At 31.3% G+C, this 18,652-nt stretch overlaps 2 protein-coding genes and 1 long non-coding RNA gene across 4 annotated transcripts in view; 2 read left to right on the top strand and 1 right to left on the bottom strand.

The window, feature by feature from the left end:
• The first annotated feature begins 1,667 nt into the window (after window positions 1-1,667).
• Window positions 1,668-6,649, top strand: LOC143193092 (inositol oxygenase). Of its 2 annotated transcripts, none has more exons than XM_076399056.1 (7): window positions 1,668-1,812; window positions 2,187-2,370; window positions 4,959-5,167; window positions 5,221-5,357; window positions 6,036-6,170; window positions 6,233-6,331; window positions 6,387-6,649. In XM_076399056.1, exons 1-7 carry the CDS (start codon window positions 1,801-1,803, stop codon window positions 6,493-6,495), a joined length of 885 nt encoding a protein of 294 aa, XP_076255171.1. In that variant the 5' UTR covers window positions 1,668-1,800; the 3' UTR covers window positions 6,496-6,649. The 2 variants fall into 2 exon arrangements, with proteins under 2 accessions (XP_076255171.1, XP_076255172.1); XM_076399057.1 differs by having other exon boundaries at window positions 1,721-1,812; window positions 2,173-2,370.
• A 10,453-nt stretch (window positions 6,650-17,102) lies between these two features.
• Window positions 17,103-17,374, bottom strand: LOC143193095 (uncharacterized). Its single transcript, XR_013004941.1, has 2 exons — window positions 17,249-17,374; window positions 17,103-17,209 (listed from the first exon to the last, which is right to left on the bottom strand). It is a non-coding gene; the product is annotated as an uncharacterized LOC143193095 (long non-coding RNA).
• Window positions 17,375-17,892: 518 nt separating this feature from the next.
• Miox (Myo-inositol oxygenase) overlaps window positions 17,893-18,652 on the top strand; it is a 6,332-nt gene continuing 5,572 nt past the window's right edge. Inside the window, exon 1 of the mRNA XM_076399055.1 lies at window positions 17,893-18,083. Within this exon, the coding sequence (XP_076255170.1) occupies window positions 18,072-18,083 (12 nt within the window). The 5' untranslated portion in view covers window positions 17,893-18,071. The remainder of the gene's footprint in view (window positions 18,084-18,652) is intronic.

Below are 18,652 nucleotides of genomic sequence, written 5' to 3'. Positions count from 1 at the left end.
AATTTTTATACGTTAACGATTAATATGATAGTTGATGAATTGATAGAAATAGTTGTAAAAAATTAAGTGCATCAGAATTTCTTAGTAGAATATTTTTAATTAATTTTTTTCCAGTTAAGCTCTTCTTTCATCAATTATTTTGTATATTGAGCATGACCAATACAAAACTACTGCTTAACATAAACTACAAATGTCGCTTCTCAACAACAAACCTGCCGACTAGCCAGTGGCCAACTTAGAAACCATCCCAGAAGCACTAACTAACCAGTACTAACCAGTTAGTTACTGCATTGACCGGAAACCAGTCACTGGGATAGTTATTCTTTATCAAATTCTATACTGTTGCTTAAGAACTATCACAAATTTTATGCACTACTATCGCACTAGTAGGAAAACGGCTGCTAAGCCTAGCTTAAAGAAAACACAAAAATAACGTAGCGAATTTTATTTATGCCAAACTAAAATTTTAAGAAGAATAGAGGAGACTAAAAAATAATACATAAGAATATAAAATATGTAAAATTGTACTTCCAAATTTTTTCTTTTAATTTTAATGTCTTCCTTTAATGTTTTAGAGTCTCCCTTTTACTAACTAGGACTGGACCTACTGCTTAAAGCGGGCTTCGAGCCAGGGCCCTTGATATTAAACCTACCGATTGGCGAGTGACCAATTTAGAGATCATCCCAGAAAACATCCGATATTACCCTGTCTGGTTACGAGCGTGATTGCGATTATTTTCCTTGTCGGATTTTATACTCTTCACTTATGCGATTACAAATATAAATTCAGAACCATGCCCCAGCAGGATTCGAACCCGCGACTATCGCAACAGTATGAGGACATTCCTGTCACCGACAAACTACATTTTTTTATTTTCTGAGTGATGTATTAAACAGTGGAATAGTTATTTATATTTATATAAAAGTAATATTCAGAAAATATTTAACTACTTAAGTAAACTTTATCGTTGCAGTTGATCCACAACGTATTACTGCACTAATATATGAATGCACCAAGAAATATTATATTTGGTAACTCGCAGATTCAACAGCAGTATTCAAAATCATTCGTAAAGCTTGAACGAATCAGTCATATTCATACTTGTAATATGAACCTGAAAGGAAACATAATGAATGCTTCAAAACAATTGTGTAATACATATTTTTCTTACCATTTTTATCAGTATATCATACAATTTATAAAACCATATACTATTTGTTTTCTTCAATAAAATGGTATAATAATTTATAATCAATCCACATTAACATAAAAATATGACTTTAAATTTTACTGAAAATATTATTTAACAGAATTAATGAAACGTAGTATAACAAAAATGCTTCCTTTAAACAAATCATATATACGAATGCACCTAACAAATTATTCTGTAACACTTTCAATAAGATTCACTACTTAATCTTTATCCATGATGTTAACATCCTTACTTACGGACAGTACAGTATTTATCAATCCAGTGCTGAAACCCAACTAGTACAATAAGTTCATTATTTGCGCATGCATTATTTAAAATACCTATCAACGACATACTGAAGCAACTGTTACACTCTATATGAATTATATTTATATGTCTCGCGGGGACAATAAAAATGTATTAACATCGTCGTAAATAAAAAACAAACTGGCGAGATAAATATCGATATGATGATTTTTTACACCCCGATAAGTACTATATAAGTATACATGTTGGCGGAACCAATTACAGTACAAATTATTAAGATATAACTCGAAGAACCGAGTCAAGATTGGTACGGTGTTCACGCATAACATAAACACGAAATATGAGTGTTTTAGTAAGTAGGAATATATAATTTTTATAATACATTATTCAAAGTAGTCGATATAATATATTGTATAACGTATAATGCAAAAACACGTTTTATTAAATTAATTTATTAGTGTAATAGACACATAATATATTATACTCAATTTAATTCTAACAAATTCTCTAAATGTTTCTCCAGTATGAGAGAATAGTGAGAAAGTATAAGTATGCCACGCGACCATAAAATCATTTATCTTTATTATTAAACATTATTAGATTTTATTAATTACAATAATATGATTCATCAATTAATATTAGCAGTTACTGAATTAGGACAAACGACAAAATAATACAGAGAAAGACCAATAATCAAAAATTAATTAACAAGTTTCAAATTGCTAGAGTGAAGCTGCACCGGTAAATATGATCGACCCATCGGAACTGTTCAGACCCGAAGCAAAATTTGCCCAAAAAGAACTAACCGCCTTCAGAAACTATACTATCGACCAAGAAGACCCAATTCAAGAGAGAGTTAGGAAAACATATTTGGACATGCACACCTATCAAACTGTCGATTTCGTAAAAAGTGAGTAAATCTAATTGTAAAACAATAAAACATAATTTAATTAACTTGATAAAAAAAATTAAAATAAAACTATATATATGTTACTGCCATAAATAGTATTTTTACAATTTAATAAAATTATATTAAATAATTTAAAATTATACTATAGTAATTAATTATTAATACATTACGTTTCTGATATTCTAGGCAAATGAAAAAAACGGGTTTGATAATACACGCCTACCAAATAGTTGCTTTCATAAAAAGTTTACAAATTTCATAATTTGATAAATTTGTTGATATATAAAAAATAGTGACGTTAAATATTTACATTATCTTATCAGAAGAATTAACTAAATTAAAATAACATCTCTAATGCCAAAAGATATAGTGTAATTAATTATCAGCATATATATACATACAGCATATATAAAAATATATATATATTTATATATATATATATATATATATATATATATATATATATATATATATATATATAGAATATAAGAATGAATAATTAAATTGATATAGTAAAATTATTTTAATAATACAATGAATGATCAGAATAAAAACATATCAAAAGTAAAAACACATGTACAAAATTACATCATCAGTTTTTTAATTACATTCTAAATTAGATATGCTTAATATAATAGTAATTTATTACTATTATTCCGTTATAACAGATCAGCTGAAAAGTCCCCGGCCTACCATAGTAAAACCATAGTCATTCAAGGGTGATACACTAATTATAACGACCCTCCAAGTTTTCGATACAATTTTTGTTGTACGATTTGTCCTTTGCTCCAAAATAGGCCTCATTTTCAGCGATCACCTATTAATTCGGCGAAAATTTCTTCCCAGCGAGCATTCTTTTGAGATCTGAGAACTGTAATAGACGCTGGGGACCAGATCTGGAATACGATGGATGAGGAAGCAATTCGAAGCAAAATCCATGGATTTTTGCCATCGTTTTCCCTGACTTGTAACACGGTGCATCGTCTTGGTAAAGCAGCACTTTCTTTTTCTTCAAATGCTGCCGTTTTTCGGCGATTTCGTCTTTCCAACGGTTCAATAACGCTGTAATAGTCGCTGTTGATGGTCCTTCCCTTTTCAAGGTAGTCAATGAAAATTATTCCATGCGTATCCCAGCGTACAGACGCCATAACCTTGCCAGCCGACTGTTGCGTTTTCCCACTTGGATGACTGTCGATTAAACTTCAGAGTGAAATGATGGAGCCATGTTTCATCCATTGTCATATATCGACTCAGAAACTCGGGTTTATTACGCTTGATCATCTTCAAACACTGCTCCGAGTCATCGTTGTTTTTGGGCAAAAATGAGCTCGCGCGGCCCCCTCTTTGTGTAGACCTATCTCAAACCCAAATATTCGTGAGTGATATGATGTACACATTCAGTTGATATCTTTAGAGTGTCTGGTGTTTCATTCAATTTCAATTTACAGCCATTCAAAATCTTTTTTTTTATGTTTTCGTCGGTAACAACCCCTCTTGGGCGTCCACTGCGTTCACCGTCTTCGGTGCTCATTTCACCACGTCTAAACTTAGCATACCAATCCTTGACGGTTGATATTCCTGGGGCAGTGTCCAGAAACTCGGCACCAAGCCAAGTTTTTGCTTCAACTGTATTTTTCCCTTCAAAAAGCAATATTTTATCGACACGCGAAATTCCTATTTATCCATTTTTTTTACAATAACAAAAGTTGCTTCACACAAAATGCTATAATTCACAAACTAATGATCACATAAAACAATGATCGACAGCTGTCAAATTTATATACGCATCTTTTAAGGGTTAGGGCTAACTAAAAAACATATGGATTTAATTCTAGCAACGCCATCTATGTGTCAGGCCGGAGACTTTTCAATTGACCTGTTATTTGCATGAATATTGCATGAATAGTGCAGGCGAATGTGGGATAAATACATCAGCATGTCTTTCCCAAATTGAAGTAGTTTTAGAAATTACACTTCTTAAGCCAAATTAAGATTAAACAATTATACACTATACAAGTTCATGTGGTTTGGTTCGCTTCAATTCTATGACTTCTATGCTCTGATCCCAGATTTCATATATATAACTAATATAAAATCTTATTTAAAACATACCCCAAGTCAAATATTACCTTGAAAATAATTACCCTGTTCTTAAAATAATCCTACTCTAGATATTAAAAAGTTGTAGTAATTCCAACACTGTAGTAAGGCCTGCAAGATATGAATAAGCTAGATATTAAAACAATTTTGGTTGGAAGTAATACACGAATAGAATCTCTTTTGCATCTCAGAAATCATTTTAATCAATTTTGTGTAAATATTGTGCAAATAGCTTGATGTATCAAAATATTCAGATATTAAAATGGTGTCGAATATGAGTTATATTCTGTTAAGTATACGTTACATACAGAAATATACGTAAACTGTTAAGTATACGATGGTGCTACACAATTTTGAATAACCTAACATTTTTATTGTATATTTGAATGGATTAAAATAACTTCAAGTTTTAAAAAAGCTCTAACTGAATAGAATATTGTATAAAATATATAAGAGATAATAAAATCTAAAGAATAGTAAATTCACAGGTAAAATTGAAAAATGGTGCAAGTTCGATACATTCAAAGCAACCATGAAAGATGCACTAATCAAACTGAACGAACTAGTTGACGAAAGTGACCCTGACGTTGACATTCCTAATATTGTCCATGCTTTCCAAACAGCTGAAAGAATTAGAAAAGATTTCCCCAATGATGATTGGTTTCAACTAACTGGACTCATTCATGATGCCGGCAAGGTAAAACATTACATTTTTGATAAAATAATACACAATTTAAAAGGTTATTATAGGTTATGGCTTTTTACGATGAACCGCAGTGGTGCGTTGTTGGAGATACATTCGTAGTAGGAGCGCAATGGGGACCCAGTATTGTTTATAGCGACAGTTCTTTCCATAACAATCCTGATGGAAAGAATCCTAAATACAAGTAAGTCAAATCGTAGATATAGATGTGAAACCTGCGAACTCGGACAAATTTCACTTTACTTTACATTGACCTAATACTAGCTAGTAGCTGTTTAAACACCCAGACCCTTTAAGCCTCCAATTATATATCAATTGATGTCGAAATGCAGATGAGCATTTCCCGGCGCTCGATGCGCCCATATATTAAAATTTTCATTCTTGGCTAGTTAAGTTTGCATCACATCGGTATACCAGAAATGTCCAGATGTAAACTTGAAATTCTCGACTTCGTTACATTTCTACATCTATCAAAAATATTAAGAAGTTTTGATGTAGGCAAAAATAGATTACATTAAAAATGAAAAAAAAAAGCGTATTTCAAAGAGTTAGTAATAGATTTTCAGAATAACATAAATGTACCACTAACAATTTTTTCTAATTATTATAATTAATGAATGAATTTAGTTTTATTACTACCAGTGTTTGAACAGACATCTTTTCCGAAACTAATTTTATTATTAGTATTTAATCTTCTGGAACTTATTATAATTTTGAAAAAACCGTCATGGAAACTTAAATTAGGGTGAAAGGCTAAATAACACTTCTTAATACTGAATATCACACCTAATAATTAATACGAATATAGTATAATAATAATTGCAATTCGTTATTTCACGTTGTTGACATTTTATTATTACAGCACAAAATATGGAATGTACGAACCAAATTGTGGATTAGATAATCTTACAATATCATGGGGTCATGATGAATATCTATACCGAATGTTAAAACATAACAAATCCAAACTTCCAGAACAGGCCCTAAATATGATAAGGTAATCTATATACATTCGACAGTTTCTGAAACAATTTAACGAAATAATTTCAATTTGTTTAGGTTTCACAGTTTTTATCCATGGCACTCTGGTGGAGATTATGGCTACTTAATGACTGAAAAAGACCAAACAGAAACTAAAAAATGGGTCTTAGCTTTTAAGTAAGTTATTGCAATTTTTTTTTTATTTTCGTTGATTAAATTTATTTCACTTTAGCAAATACGATCTATATACAAAAAGCACAGAAATACCAGACATTGAAGCTTTATGGCCCTACTACGAAAAACTAATTGAGAAATATATTCCTGGCGAATTAGAATGGTAAAAAATCAAAAAGATTTGGAATTTATTATTGTTAAGGATATATAAACTAATATAAGCATTGCTAATCAATATTTATTGTAATTATTAGCTAATACTTTTAATAATAAAAATAATTATTGTACATTAACTTTATATTAAAGTAAGTTGTACACAAAGTTGATTATTTTTATTTTAACACATTTTTTACAAGTCATACATTACAAGTCAAGTCATCAAAGATACAATTCCGTAAGTTTTGCTAGATGAAACCAACACAAACTCAACAATATAAATTAATCGCTAGATTAGTATAGTTTAATAGGAGAGAAGAGATATCTGTCAAATTTTGAAGCTATAATGTCATCAGTTAATAAAGTTAACAAAATAGAGAGATTAGTATCTTTGAAGAACACGTCGAAGATAATGAATGGACACAGGACATTCTAGTCGTCTTTCAATATCTACCGATTAAATTAACGTCAAACAAATCAACTATTGATAGATACTAAAGATCGTTAAAAATATCTTTTCATTATTTAATTAATATATTGTTACTAGTCGTTTCCGTCTAACCTACAATTTGTCTTTATGATAACTTAAATCCAGGTATATAACTAGGAGGACCCATCGGCCCTATTTCAGTCTCTGATGAAATAATGTTTATACATGTCACTGCTGAATTTTTTAATATATGAACCTCACTACACAACACTACACAAGATCAGACGGTTTGATTGTTTTGAGTCTGTGTCCTGTTCCGGTAGTATCCAATAGTAATATTTCAATATTCGTGTTAGAATGGAGTCTTTCCTCATTGCAATTCTCTTGATTTCTTGACTGACTGTGGGTATCTGAAGGTCTCGATGTAGATAATCAGTGCTATAGTATTTGGGTGCACCCACAATACCTCTTAGGACTTTGTTCTGAAAAATATGTATTTTATTTATGTTACACTTTGCAGAACATCCCCATAATTGAACACCGTATCTCCATATAGATTTCAATATTTGCTTATATAATAGCAATTTATTATGTACTAATATTTGTGATTTTCTTCCAATTAGCCAGTACATATTCCCATATTTCAATTCCAGTTCTTTTCTTTTCTTCTTTATATGTTCCTTCCAGCCAAGTTTTGCGTCGAGATTCATTCCAAAATATTTAGCGTTGTTGCTATATGGAATGATAGTATTATTTAATGTTATGGGTGCTTGTACAGTCTGTTTATAGATGAACTGCACATGTACAGATTTACTTTCGTTAATTCTTATTTTCCAAGATTTTGTCCAATTATTTATATTGTCTCTTGCCTGTTATAATTTTCGTGAGGCTTCTTCATTATTGTCTCCGACAGCTATAATCGCAGTATGATCAGCAAATATAGCCATCGTAATATTTTCCGTTAGTGGTATATCACAAGTGTAAAGTAGATAAAGCATTGGTCTCAGTACACTTCCTTGTGGTATACCTGCTTTAGATTATTTTATTGTAGAGTAAGCTTCTTCTTGTTTGACTCTAAACATTCTGGTTGTAATGTATGATTTTAATAGTTCGGTGTGTTGTTTTGGTAGCATTTTCTGTAGATTATGAATAAGGCCTTCATGCCAAACCTTATCGAAAGCTTGTGCTACATATAAAAATATAGCTGAGCATACTTTTTTACTTTCGTGGGCTTTTTCAATAACATCTGTTATTCTGTGGACCTGGTCAATTGTTAATAAACCCAAACTGGTGTGTTGGTATTAGGTTTTTTCTCTCTATGATTGGTTTTATTCTTTTCAACAGAAGTTTTTCAAAAACTTTAGATATTACTGGTAGCAGTGATATAGGTCTGTAGGAATGTTCGTCGGGTCGGTCAGTCGGTCGAAATGTGTAGCTGCCGCTGCGATTGTTTATCAGAACACTCACTACTATCTTTGGAAGGAATTTGCACGGGAACTAAAAAGACTGGTTGACTCAAAGTTGTTTATTTTAACTTGCGATTGATACATGTGGTCGATGGGATAATTGACAGGATATTAGGTTAAGGTGAAGGAAGTACGGTAGCGCTGTGGAAGTGGTACTGTTACAGGGGGACGGTAATAAGAAAAGAGAGCGAGACGTCGTCGTGATGGCCTTTTATACTCCAGAACTGCATGGTACCAATCCACCGGCGTTGCCAACCTTTGTAGTTATTGATGGTGAATTGGTGGTGGCCTAAAGGGTCGTGGCGGTCGCCACATAACTCCCCTCCTAGTGGAACAGCCGTGGAACGTACCTATATGTGGTGCAAGTTCCGGAATGCACCCGCAATCACGCAAACAAACGCCCGGGGACTGCTGATGAGATGGGGATCCCAACCTGAGCGAGGAGTTTTACGGGATCAGCTGCCATCGGAGTTGTAGCAGGACGTCGTTCGTCTTGGGGCGTTTAGCTTTGTTTGAGGGTACCTGTAAATGTGTTACGTGTCCCGTTTCGTGTTGCGAGGGTGCTCATGTGTTGCTGGTATACATGATGGGCTTCTGTGGTTTTCGTCCATCAGGCTAGTCTCGTGGGATGTCGTCGACCACGTGATGCTGATGAGTTCCGTTCCTCGTGCTATCCTTCCATGCACGTGTCAAGCACCTGTCGAGTGGCTTATGTTGAGTTGATTTACCTGTTAGGCACTTTGATCACGTCGGGGTCACCAATTTTAGGAATGTTCGTCGGGTCGGTCAGTCGGTCGAAATGTGTAGCTGCCGCTGCGATTGTTTATCAGAACACTCACTACTATCTTTGGAAGGAATTTGCACGGGAACTAAAAACACTGGTTGACTCAAAGTTGTTTATTTTAACTTGCGATTGATACATGTGGTCGATGGGATAATTGACAGGATATTAGGTTAAGGTGAAGGAAGTACGGTAGCGCTGTGGAAGTGGTACTGTTACAGGGGGACGGTAATAAGAAAAGAGAGCGAGACGTCGTCGTGATGGCCTTTTATACTCCAGAACTGCATGGTACCAATCCACCGGCGTTGCCAACCTTTGTAGTTATTGATGGTGAATTGGTGGTGGCCTAAAGGGTCGTGGCGGTCGCCACAGGTCTATAAGCTTTTATTTCATTTGCTGGCTTCCCAGGTTTTGAGATCATTATAATTTCCGCCATCTTCCAAATGTCTGGGACATGTTTTAATCTAAATGCTGTATTGATCAAGTTGGTGAGTTTTATAATTCCCTTTCTTGGTAGTTTTTGCAGTAATTCTCCTGTTGTTAAATCGTAGCCTGATGATTTCCTGTTAACCCTGGGTTAACCCTTTCGGCGCGACTAATTCAATCATCGAATTTTCAGCTTCTATGTCCGGAAAATTATGTTCAATATTAGTTTTGTTTGGTTTGAAAGTTTTTTCTAGATATTGAGCAAATGCTTCTGCTTTTTGGTGATTGTCACGTGCCCAATTCCCACATAATTGTCCAGTTGTCTTGAGGGGTACATTTAGTTGCATTCGCTTGTTCAGTTCTTCAGCTAATCCTTCTCAGTCTGTTCTCTTGTTTGTTAACGTTGAGTTTCTTTCTTTTCTTATTATATTTTCGCTCAACGTCAGAATCACTGGCGTATGTTCTGAACTTAGCTCAAAATTTTCTTCGACTTTTATATAGTTGGATGTTATGTTTCTTACTATGAAGAAGGTCCGGGGTTTTCTCTTGATCAGTCGGCCAATAAGTTGGTTTTTCAGTTAACATGTAACTACATCTTAGTTCAGCAGCTGCTTTATGCAGTTAATTGCCTTTAGTTGTTGTCATTGTGGATCCCCATCTTGTATTTTTGCATTGAAATCACCTCCAATTATAAATTTTTCTCCCAGGTTGCTTAGGAGATTCAAATAATTTTCCTTTTTTTGATTGTATCTTGGAGGACAATAAATTGCGGTTATTGTAACCTTATATCTGCTTGATTTAATAGTTATTGCTGTTACCTGATTTTCTGCTGTACTGAGCCCCGTGTTCCTGATGGTGGGAAATGTTCTTTTTTATAATTATTGCACTTCCTCGGTTTTCGGTTGTTTCTTTGCACTCATTTTTTCTTGAAGTTTAACTTGAGCTACTTTATTTATACTACTCTTATAGTGTTTTGGCAACTACCCATCCTCTACTACTTGCCGGATGCACTTCATTGCAGTTTGCACTTAGTGGCTTAGCTTCTTTGTCTTTTTTTTACACTCTGTGGTGATATGTTTACCTGAACATTTTACACATCTAGGTTCTCTTCTACAGAATTAAATATCGTTAAATGACGATTAGATATTCTAATAACATCACCAACTTAAAGAGACATATTGGGTAAAAAAATGCTCCATGGATAAAAAAGCCCTTAATGTTTAATATATGCTAAACCATAATTCCTGAATATCTAAATGAAGAGGATTTACTAACAAAATCTCGAAACTACCGATCAAGCAGCGAATAGCGTACATAAATAAAACTAAGCAGAAAAAAACACACCAAAACCAATAATATAAACTTATATTAACCACCTCTTTCGATTACCGTGGTCGTCATTATAAATGTTTTCAATCGGGCCGAATTGCCAGCAAGCAATATATTTAAATTTATAGTTTGCGAAAAAGCTACTGTTCTTAAAAAACTGGAATTATGTGTCTATATTATAGGTATATATAAAATATGCCATCTAACAGAACAGTGATTATTCGCGATCTTTTCCCCACACGTTTAAGTCATATACTTTCCCAACCGCCTTATTCGCCTAATTTAGCTCAGTCGAAGGTCTGACTGTTTCATGAAACCAATGGAGGTTTATTAGTGTTATTCTAGAAGTGTTGTAGAATGGGTAGTCTATTTCAAAAAAATTATGCAATGTTATAAAATTAAAGTAATAATATGAAAGCAATTGAAAGGGTTTTTTTTACATTTATATATAATTTTAGAATTAATTTATTACGGAAAGGGTTTTATCAATATTTTCGATGTAATAAATTATCATGTTGTTTACGTTAACAGACCTGATAAGAAACTGTGCGATTTATTATGAAAATATATTCAACAAGACACGAAAAAAGGAAAAAATAACAAGTGAAAGGCAAATTGACTAATGTTTCAAAAGATGGATGTGGATAACCTTTTGATCGACTTAAGACACACATTTTGATGGAATGCCTTTTGTTTTATTAATACATTGTTGCATATTCGATATTTCTGGTCTATTTTAATCTCATAAGTTATATAATGCTTATTTATTGTACTTATTTCGGTGTATCTTATAAAATATTGGAAATTTATTGTAAACCTTAAGTTTCATTGATATTATTATTCTCCATATGATGTGAAGTGATGTTCAGAAAAAATATGTATAATCGATTGAAATGATTAATACTATCAGAAGAAATAATGTCTAATAAATATGAGTGATTTTCGTGGACTGGAGATTTCTATTTAAGCGTTTAATATATGATTTCACGGGTTTTCCGCTATGTTAGCAAGCAAATGTTAACAGGTTTTTGTTTCAATAAATATCGTTTGTCTTTCAATACTCAACCCAAAATTACCATACCAATTTCTCCGCCGGACCTGAATTGAGGAATATTATTGCTTTCAGAATATTGGCATTATATCCATCTCTTCCATGCATCTCAGACCTATCATCTCTAACCAGTTATTATATCTTTATTGTGGTCTTTGTACATTTTATTTATTAGCTTTTCCAACAGATCTTTTGAGCTGTTTATATCCATTTATTTTCTCGTTCCATTTTAGATGTTTTTCCTCGTGGTTCTTTTTTTTACTGTATATACCTTCTATCCATATTGTATGTTTTATACTCATATTTTCACTCTTACTCGTCTTCAATAATTTCGAATCAATTGTTACAAAATTACCGATTGATTGATTAATATTGTTGTTCAGAATCTTTCCGCGATAGCCACTTTTACTCTAAGATAGCAAGACGTAAACCATGATCCGCTTCTAGCCACCATGGGGAAGACCTCCGGGAACGACACAACCAGTTATCAAAATAAAAAAAACTGTTAATATATTTTTCTTACCATTTCTAACTCTATATGATACAATCTCTGAAACCATTAACATATTTTCGTAATAACGCACACTACTGTTTCTTGCCTTAAGTAAAATTCTATAAAAAGTGCCGTATCACTGTGAATCAAACCAACATATCTGAATGGTATTTAAATCTGTATTCCTTTGATTAAGTAATGAACTAAATTTTAATTTCGATCTATCACTCATTTTCTTTTACAAGTTATTTAAAGTTAAAAGGAATTCTATAAGACTACTGCCTTAAAACCAAGTATCATCGCAAGAAAATAGAATATAAGATCATCGATTAACTAAAGAAATATAGTGGAGGTTCCAAACATTACATTCGAGCCAGTCGGCAATATTGTTAGTAAATATTGCGATTTTTTTCAACACAATATAATTCTGATCTATAATGTGAACTAGATTCGTTGTTGTAAATAATAAGTTCTCGGAATTCTAAATAATTTTCGATTATTCTGTATAAAAAATAAAAATAATAAATAAGTTAAAAAAAACACAGACCAATAAATTATTAAACTTGACTATAAAATAAATAGCTAAATATAAAATTGCTCATAAGTTAGATCTAGCTAAAGACAGACGTTATTAGTCATCAATCAGAACATAACATAAAGAAAAATAATTAGAATATAAGAAAACGAATGCAAGAAATAACAAAAAAAAACCAAATATCTTAGACTTGGTTAGCGCTGAGGTCAAGGCGACAGGACGGTCCTCCTACTGTTGCGACAGTCGCAGATTTGAATCATACCTGGGGCATGGTTGTAAATTTATGTTTGTGATTCTTTATAATTGTGGATGTCCATAAAGCAAGATAAAATCGGATGTCTTCTGGGATGATCTCTTAGTTAGTCAGTCGCCAGTCGCCGCCAGTCGGTAGGCTTAATGCCGTGAACTACTGTTCACCTACCTACTATTAACTAATAGTTCAACAGTAGGAGCTTACATTAAGCAATAGGTTCAGTGCAGATAAACCCTAATTAATAAAAAAGATATGCTAGGATATTTAAAAAGAAGGCAAAGAAAAAAATTACTTCCAAACATTAAAATGAAATTATTTGTTTTCAGGCTAATGACAAAGTCATTGACAACTAATTACAAATTAATCTAATAATATTTAATTATTCATTTAATAAAACTTTTTTTCTACCAACCAGATTGTATCTGGACTTGACCTACTTTTTTATGTGGGCTCCAAAACACTCTCCTCGTTTAACATCCAGTTTTACCCAGCCTGATCACTAATTTAAATGGAATGTTAATTTCTTTTCAGATTTTACGCTCCTGTCTATAGACAATCACAACATAAATTGAATTGATGAATGACATGTACTGGATTCAAAACCGCGACTACCGATAAGAAGGCTGTCTCCTTGCATTGGCCACAGCATTACCATGGCATTTAATAAAAGTAGTAAAAAACGATAAGGCATATTTACTACAATTGTTCTAAAGCATATACAGAATTATTTTTATTTTCCTATACAAAGTTAGTAATTAAACTAAATCTCATCGAGTCAAATACTTTTTTATTGTATGTAGCATATGTATAAATTATCTATTTGTTCCAAACTGTTTAAAGTAGTGTTGGGAACAATCGACTGAAATCGACTATCGACTAGTAATTGACTACTTCTAACTATCGACTATTTCAGTCGCTATTTTTGGTTCGACTCTTTTTACTAGTAACTGTTTTCAGTCGCTATTTTCGGTCCGACTAATATTATTACTATTTACTATCGACTGTTTCAGTCGTTTACTTTTAGTTACCATTTTCGGTTCTACTAGTTCATTCGACTAATTTTTAACGTTCTGGCCTTCCGTCCTAGCCGCTACCTTGAAAGTAATGCGCCGAATTTATGCTTATATAGATTTATATGTAATATATGTGGTTTTATGTTTTTTTTGTAGTTTACTTTTGAATAAATATGTATTGTAAATTAATATAGCAACATTTTGGAACGCTAATTTTCGAAGGCAAAAAAATTAAATTGTAAATGATAAATAGTACGATACTTTTGACGGACATAATAGGTAATACTTTGGACTGGTATAATAGGTAATCCTTTTTTGATAAACTTTCACGATTTTTGTCCAAGCTTCTTGATTGTCGAAACTTTTTTCCCAAAATCTTGAAAACTAAAATTAGCTTCTAAAGTTTTCAGAAATTGCATAGATCCAAAAGATTTGAAGAATTTTTTACAGTAGCAGTTGTTAAATTTCTTTTAGAAATATTAACCGTAAAGAGGTCAATAAAGTTTGTTAAATATTTCTAATAAATACATTTTCTGATAGGAAAACTCTACATTAATATTCAACAATTTATTTTGTTGGCTATTAAGAAGAGCACCACAGTTTTTATTTGTTAACGAATGGACTATCTTAACAGAATGTGTTCAACTTTTAAAGCCCATTGAAATAATGACCACCGAGTTATCTGGAGAATGACATCCCAACGATGTCTTTAATTATACGGTTAATAAGAGGACTGCAACATTCCATCAAATCCAGGATTTTAACAAGTGGATGGAGAAAAAATGACAAAATCGTCTATTAGATGTCATCAATAAAAGACTGGCAATTTTAGAAATGAATACGATATGCGGGAAATCCACATTTTTAGATCCTAGATATAAAAAAGCAGGATTGGTATTGCAAATAATGCTGAGGCGATACAAAAAGTTATCACAAAAGAGGTATCTTCCATTCTAACTTCAAAAAATACAAATATAGTTCCACAACTTGAAATTCAAGACAAAACTACTGACCAAGAATGTATTGACATTTGGAGATATTTTGATAAAAGAATGGCTAGAATGAAAGAAGTAATTACTCCAAGTACTGTAGCAACTTTACAGATTTAGCAGTATTTGGAAATTCCATTTATTGGGAGTTTAGAAAACACATTGGATTTTTGGCAAACCCACAAAATGAAACTACCTGAATTATATCAGTTACACGTAAAATATTCCTCAATACCTGCAACATCTGTCCCCTGGGAACGAGTTTTTTTCCAAATCTGGGCAAATAATTAACGATCGAAGAAATCGCCTCACGGGAGAAAAGTTGAACGTGATAATATTCACACAAATTTAAAAATATTTCCGTTCAAAAATAAATAAAACTTTTATTTAAAAAGGGTCTGGTAGTTATTGTACGATTATTTTTAGGTTCATCATGGATTAGATTTTTTAATAATTAGGTATATGTTTACATTTTATTTAGTAGTTATGGTTATGGAAAATCTTTAGTTTTTAGGTTTTATTTAAGTTGTATTGTACTATTTATATTTATTATGATATGTTATTTAGAAATAGCAATTAATATATTAAAACACGTTAAAACATTTGTGGTGTGATTATTCCATTCCTTTTTACACATCCACAAAACATTCAGTATAAAAATAATCCTACTTCCTTTAAATCTATATACATATATATATATATATATATATATATATATATATATATATATATATATATATATATATACATCTCTGTGGCGTATACTACCATTGGAGAATATAGAGACATTTAAAATTAACTGCTTCAAGCATTTATCTCCGTCCTTTCCTATCTTACATTTTATATAGACAAGAATTCGTACATCTTCGTCTGACATCACGAATGGAAAAAAACAGTCGAACCGTGCATTTGACTGAAAATAGTAATTACTATTTTCAGTCGCTATTTTTTTGACTATCGACTGTTTCGACTGTTTTCAGTCGATAGTTCCCATCACTAATTTAAAGTATAAAATATCTTTCAATTAATGAATGTAAAAATAAAATAGTTAGGCTTGTTCTTATTACGCATTCCAAGGGTACAATACGTTTAAAAACTCGTGACAAATTTAATTTCAAAGCGATACTGCTTTAATATGGGTTAATTATTGTTAATAAAAAATTTTACAAAAAAAATCTCATCATACATCTTGACTCATAAGTGCTATATTTAGTAACATTTATTATACAGTCTATTTCTATATCAATCTAAAAAATTCTTTCAATTTCCATATTTTAAAGGTGCGATAGTTGATGAGTTGATAGTGATAGTTATATTTTCGGTAAAACATTCAAATAAAAAAAAACTCTAGAACTAGAACATTTTTTTAATTAATGATGATTTGCAATTAAACTATTCTTGTGTTCAACTGTTTTGTATATTTAGCATGAGCAATTTAATCACAAATACATACATTTACATGTTATTACAAAATATATTACACATTACATGGTAAATTACGTGAAAAAATACAGAAAATATAACATACTGATTAAAACCCCACGAACAATTTTATAAAAGAAAACATATAAGTGGATTTTAGTCTCATCAAACTATTTTTTTTGCAACTGGACCTACTACTTTACGTAGACTACAAACGATGATTCTCAACATTAAACCTACCGACTAGCCAGTGACCGACTAAGAAACCATCCAAGAAGCAACAAGTATTATCTAGGCCAGTTACAGCTTTGACTGGATCCAAATCAATGGGATAGTTGCTTAAGAACAGTCCCAAACATTTTCCGCTGCTATCGCACCAGTAGTTGCTTTGGCGCCAATGGCTGCTAAGCCGGTTAAAAGAAAACACAAATAATATAGCGAATTTTATTAATGTCAGTTTAAGCTTCTAAAATTACAAGAAGTATAAAAGAGATTGAAAAATAATATAAAGAATGTAAAATATGTACAGTTGTACTTCTTAAAATGCAGTAAACTATTTCTTTGCAATTGCTCCACAACATATTACTGTACCAATATATGAATGCAACAAGAAATATGTTATTATATGTAATAAATCAGAGATTCAACAATATATAAGGAAACATAGTGAATGCTTCAATACAATTCGAAAATCAATTGCGTAAAATAGATTTTTCTTACCATTTCTAACTGTATATGATACAATGTCTGAAACCATTCACATATTTTCTTTATAACTCACACTTCTGTTTCTTTCCTTAAGTAAAATGCTATAATAATTTATTAACAATCCACATTAACACAAAAAATAATAATATATACTATTTATTTTTCACTCATACTGACAATATTATTTAACGAAATTAATGAAACGTAATTTAATAGAAAATCTTCTTCTAATCAAATTATAACAAATCATGTTATACGAATGAGTCTAACAAATTATTCTATAACACTTTCAATAAGATTCACTCCTTAATCTTTATCCATGATGTTAACATCTTCACTTACGGACAGTACAGTGTATATTAATCGAGTGTTGAAACCCAACTAGGACGAAAACTACATTATTTGCGCATCTATTATTTAAAAGACCTATCGACGATATACTGAAGCAACTATTGCACTCTGTTTGAATAAAATTCGTATCTCTCGTGGGGTCAATCAAAATTTATAAACACTGTCGTAAATAAAAACCAAACTGGCCAGATAAATATCGATATGAGGATTTTTTACACCCTGATAAGTACTATATAAATATTCATGTCAGTGGAACCAGCATTAGTACAATTCCTTGAGGTATAGCTTAAAGAACCCAGTCAAGATTTGCGTGTTGTTAGTTCAAGTATAGGCACCAAATATGAGAGTTTTAGTGAGTATGAATATATTATTTTCTTAATATATATTATGCAAAATAGTCGATATAAGATATTGTATAATGAAATAACACGTTTTAAGAAATTAATTTAATAGTATAATATATGAAATCATTAATTTAAAATATATGTAATATATTTATTATAAAAATTATATGTGACAAATATTACAAAATATATTTTATAAAATAATTTAATATAAATAATTCTCTTTATATATTTTGTTATAACGTTTAACTTTAATTATATTATATATCAGTATTCAAGTACACAAAGTAAACTATAATATACATTATAAAAAATCAATAACAAAGATAAAAATACATAAAATACCTAAGTTTAAAATTGAAGGAATTGATAAAATATTAAAAGCATATTAAAATAATTTCATTCTAACAAATAGTGTAAACGTTTCTCCTCTATGAGAGAATAGTGAGAAAGTATGATTATACAACGCAACCTTAAAATCACTTATCTTTTGTATTAAACGTTATAAATATAATACTTTCTATTCGCAAACTTTTTAAACTTTCCAATTGTAATTGATTTAATATCATTATTAGAT

Source organism: Rhynchophorus ferrugineus, unplaced genomic scaffold (assembly GCF_030347505.1).
Source record: "Rhynchophorus ferrugineus isolate W39M unplaced genomic scaffold, kcgeb_rfMv2 rfM3, whole genome shotgun sequence".
NCBI lineage: Eukaryota > Metazoa > Arthropoda > Insecta > Coleoptera > Curculionidae > Rhynchophorus > Rhynchophorus ferrugineus.
Note: the sequence above shows the minus strand (reverse complement) of the source record. Positions and strands in the feature narration are given on the sequence as shown.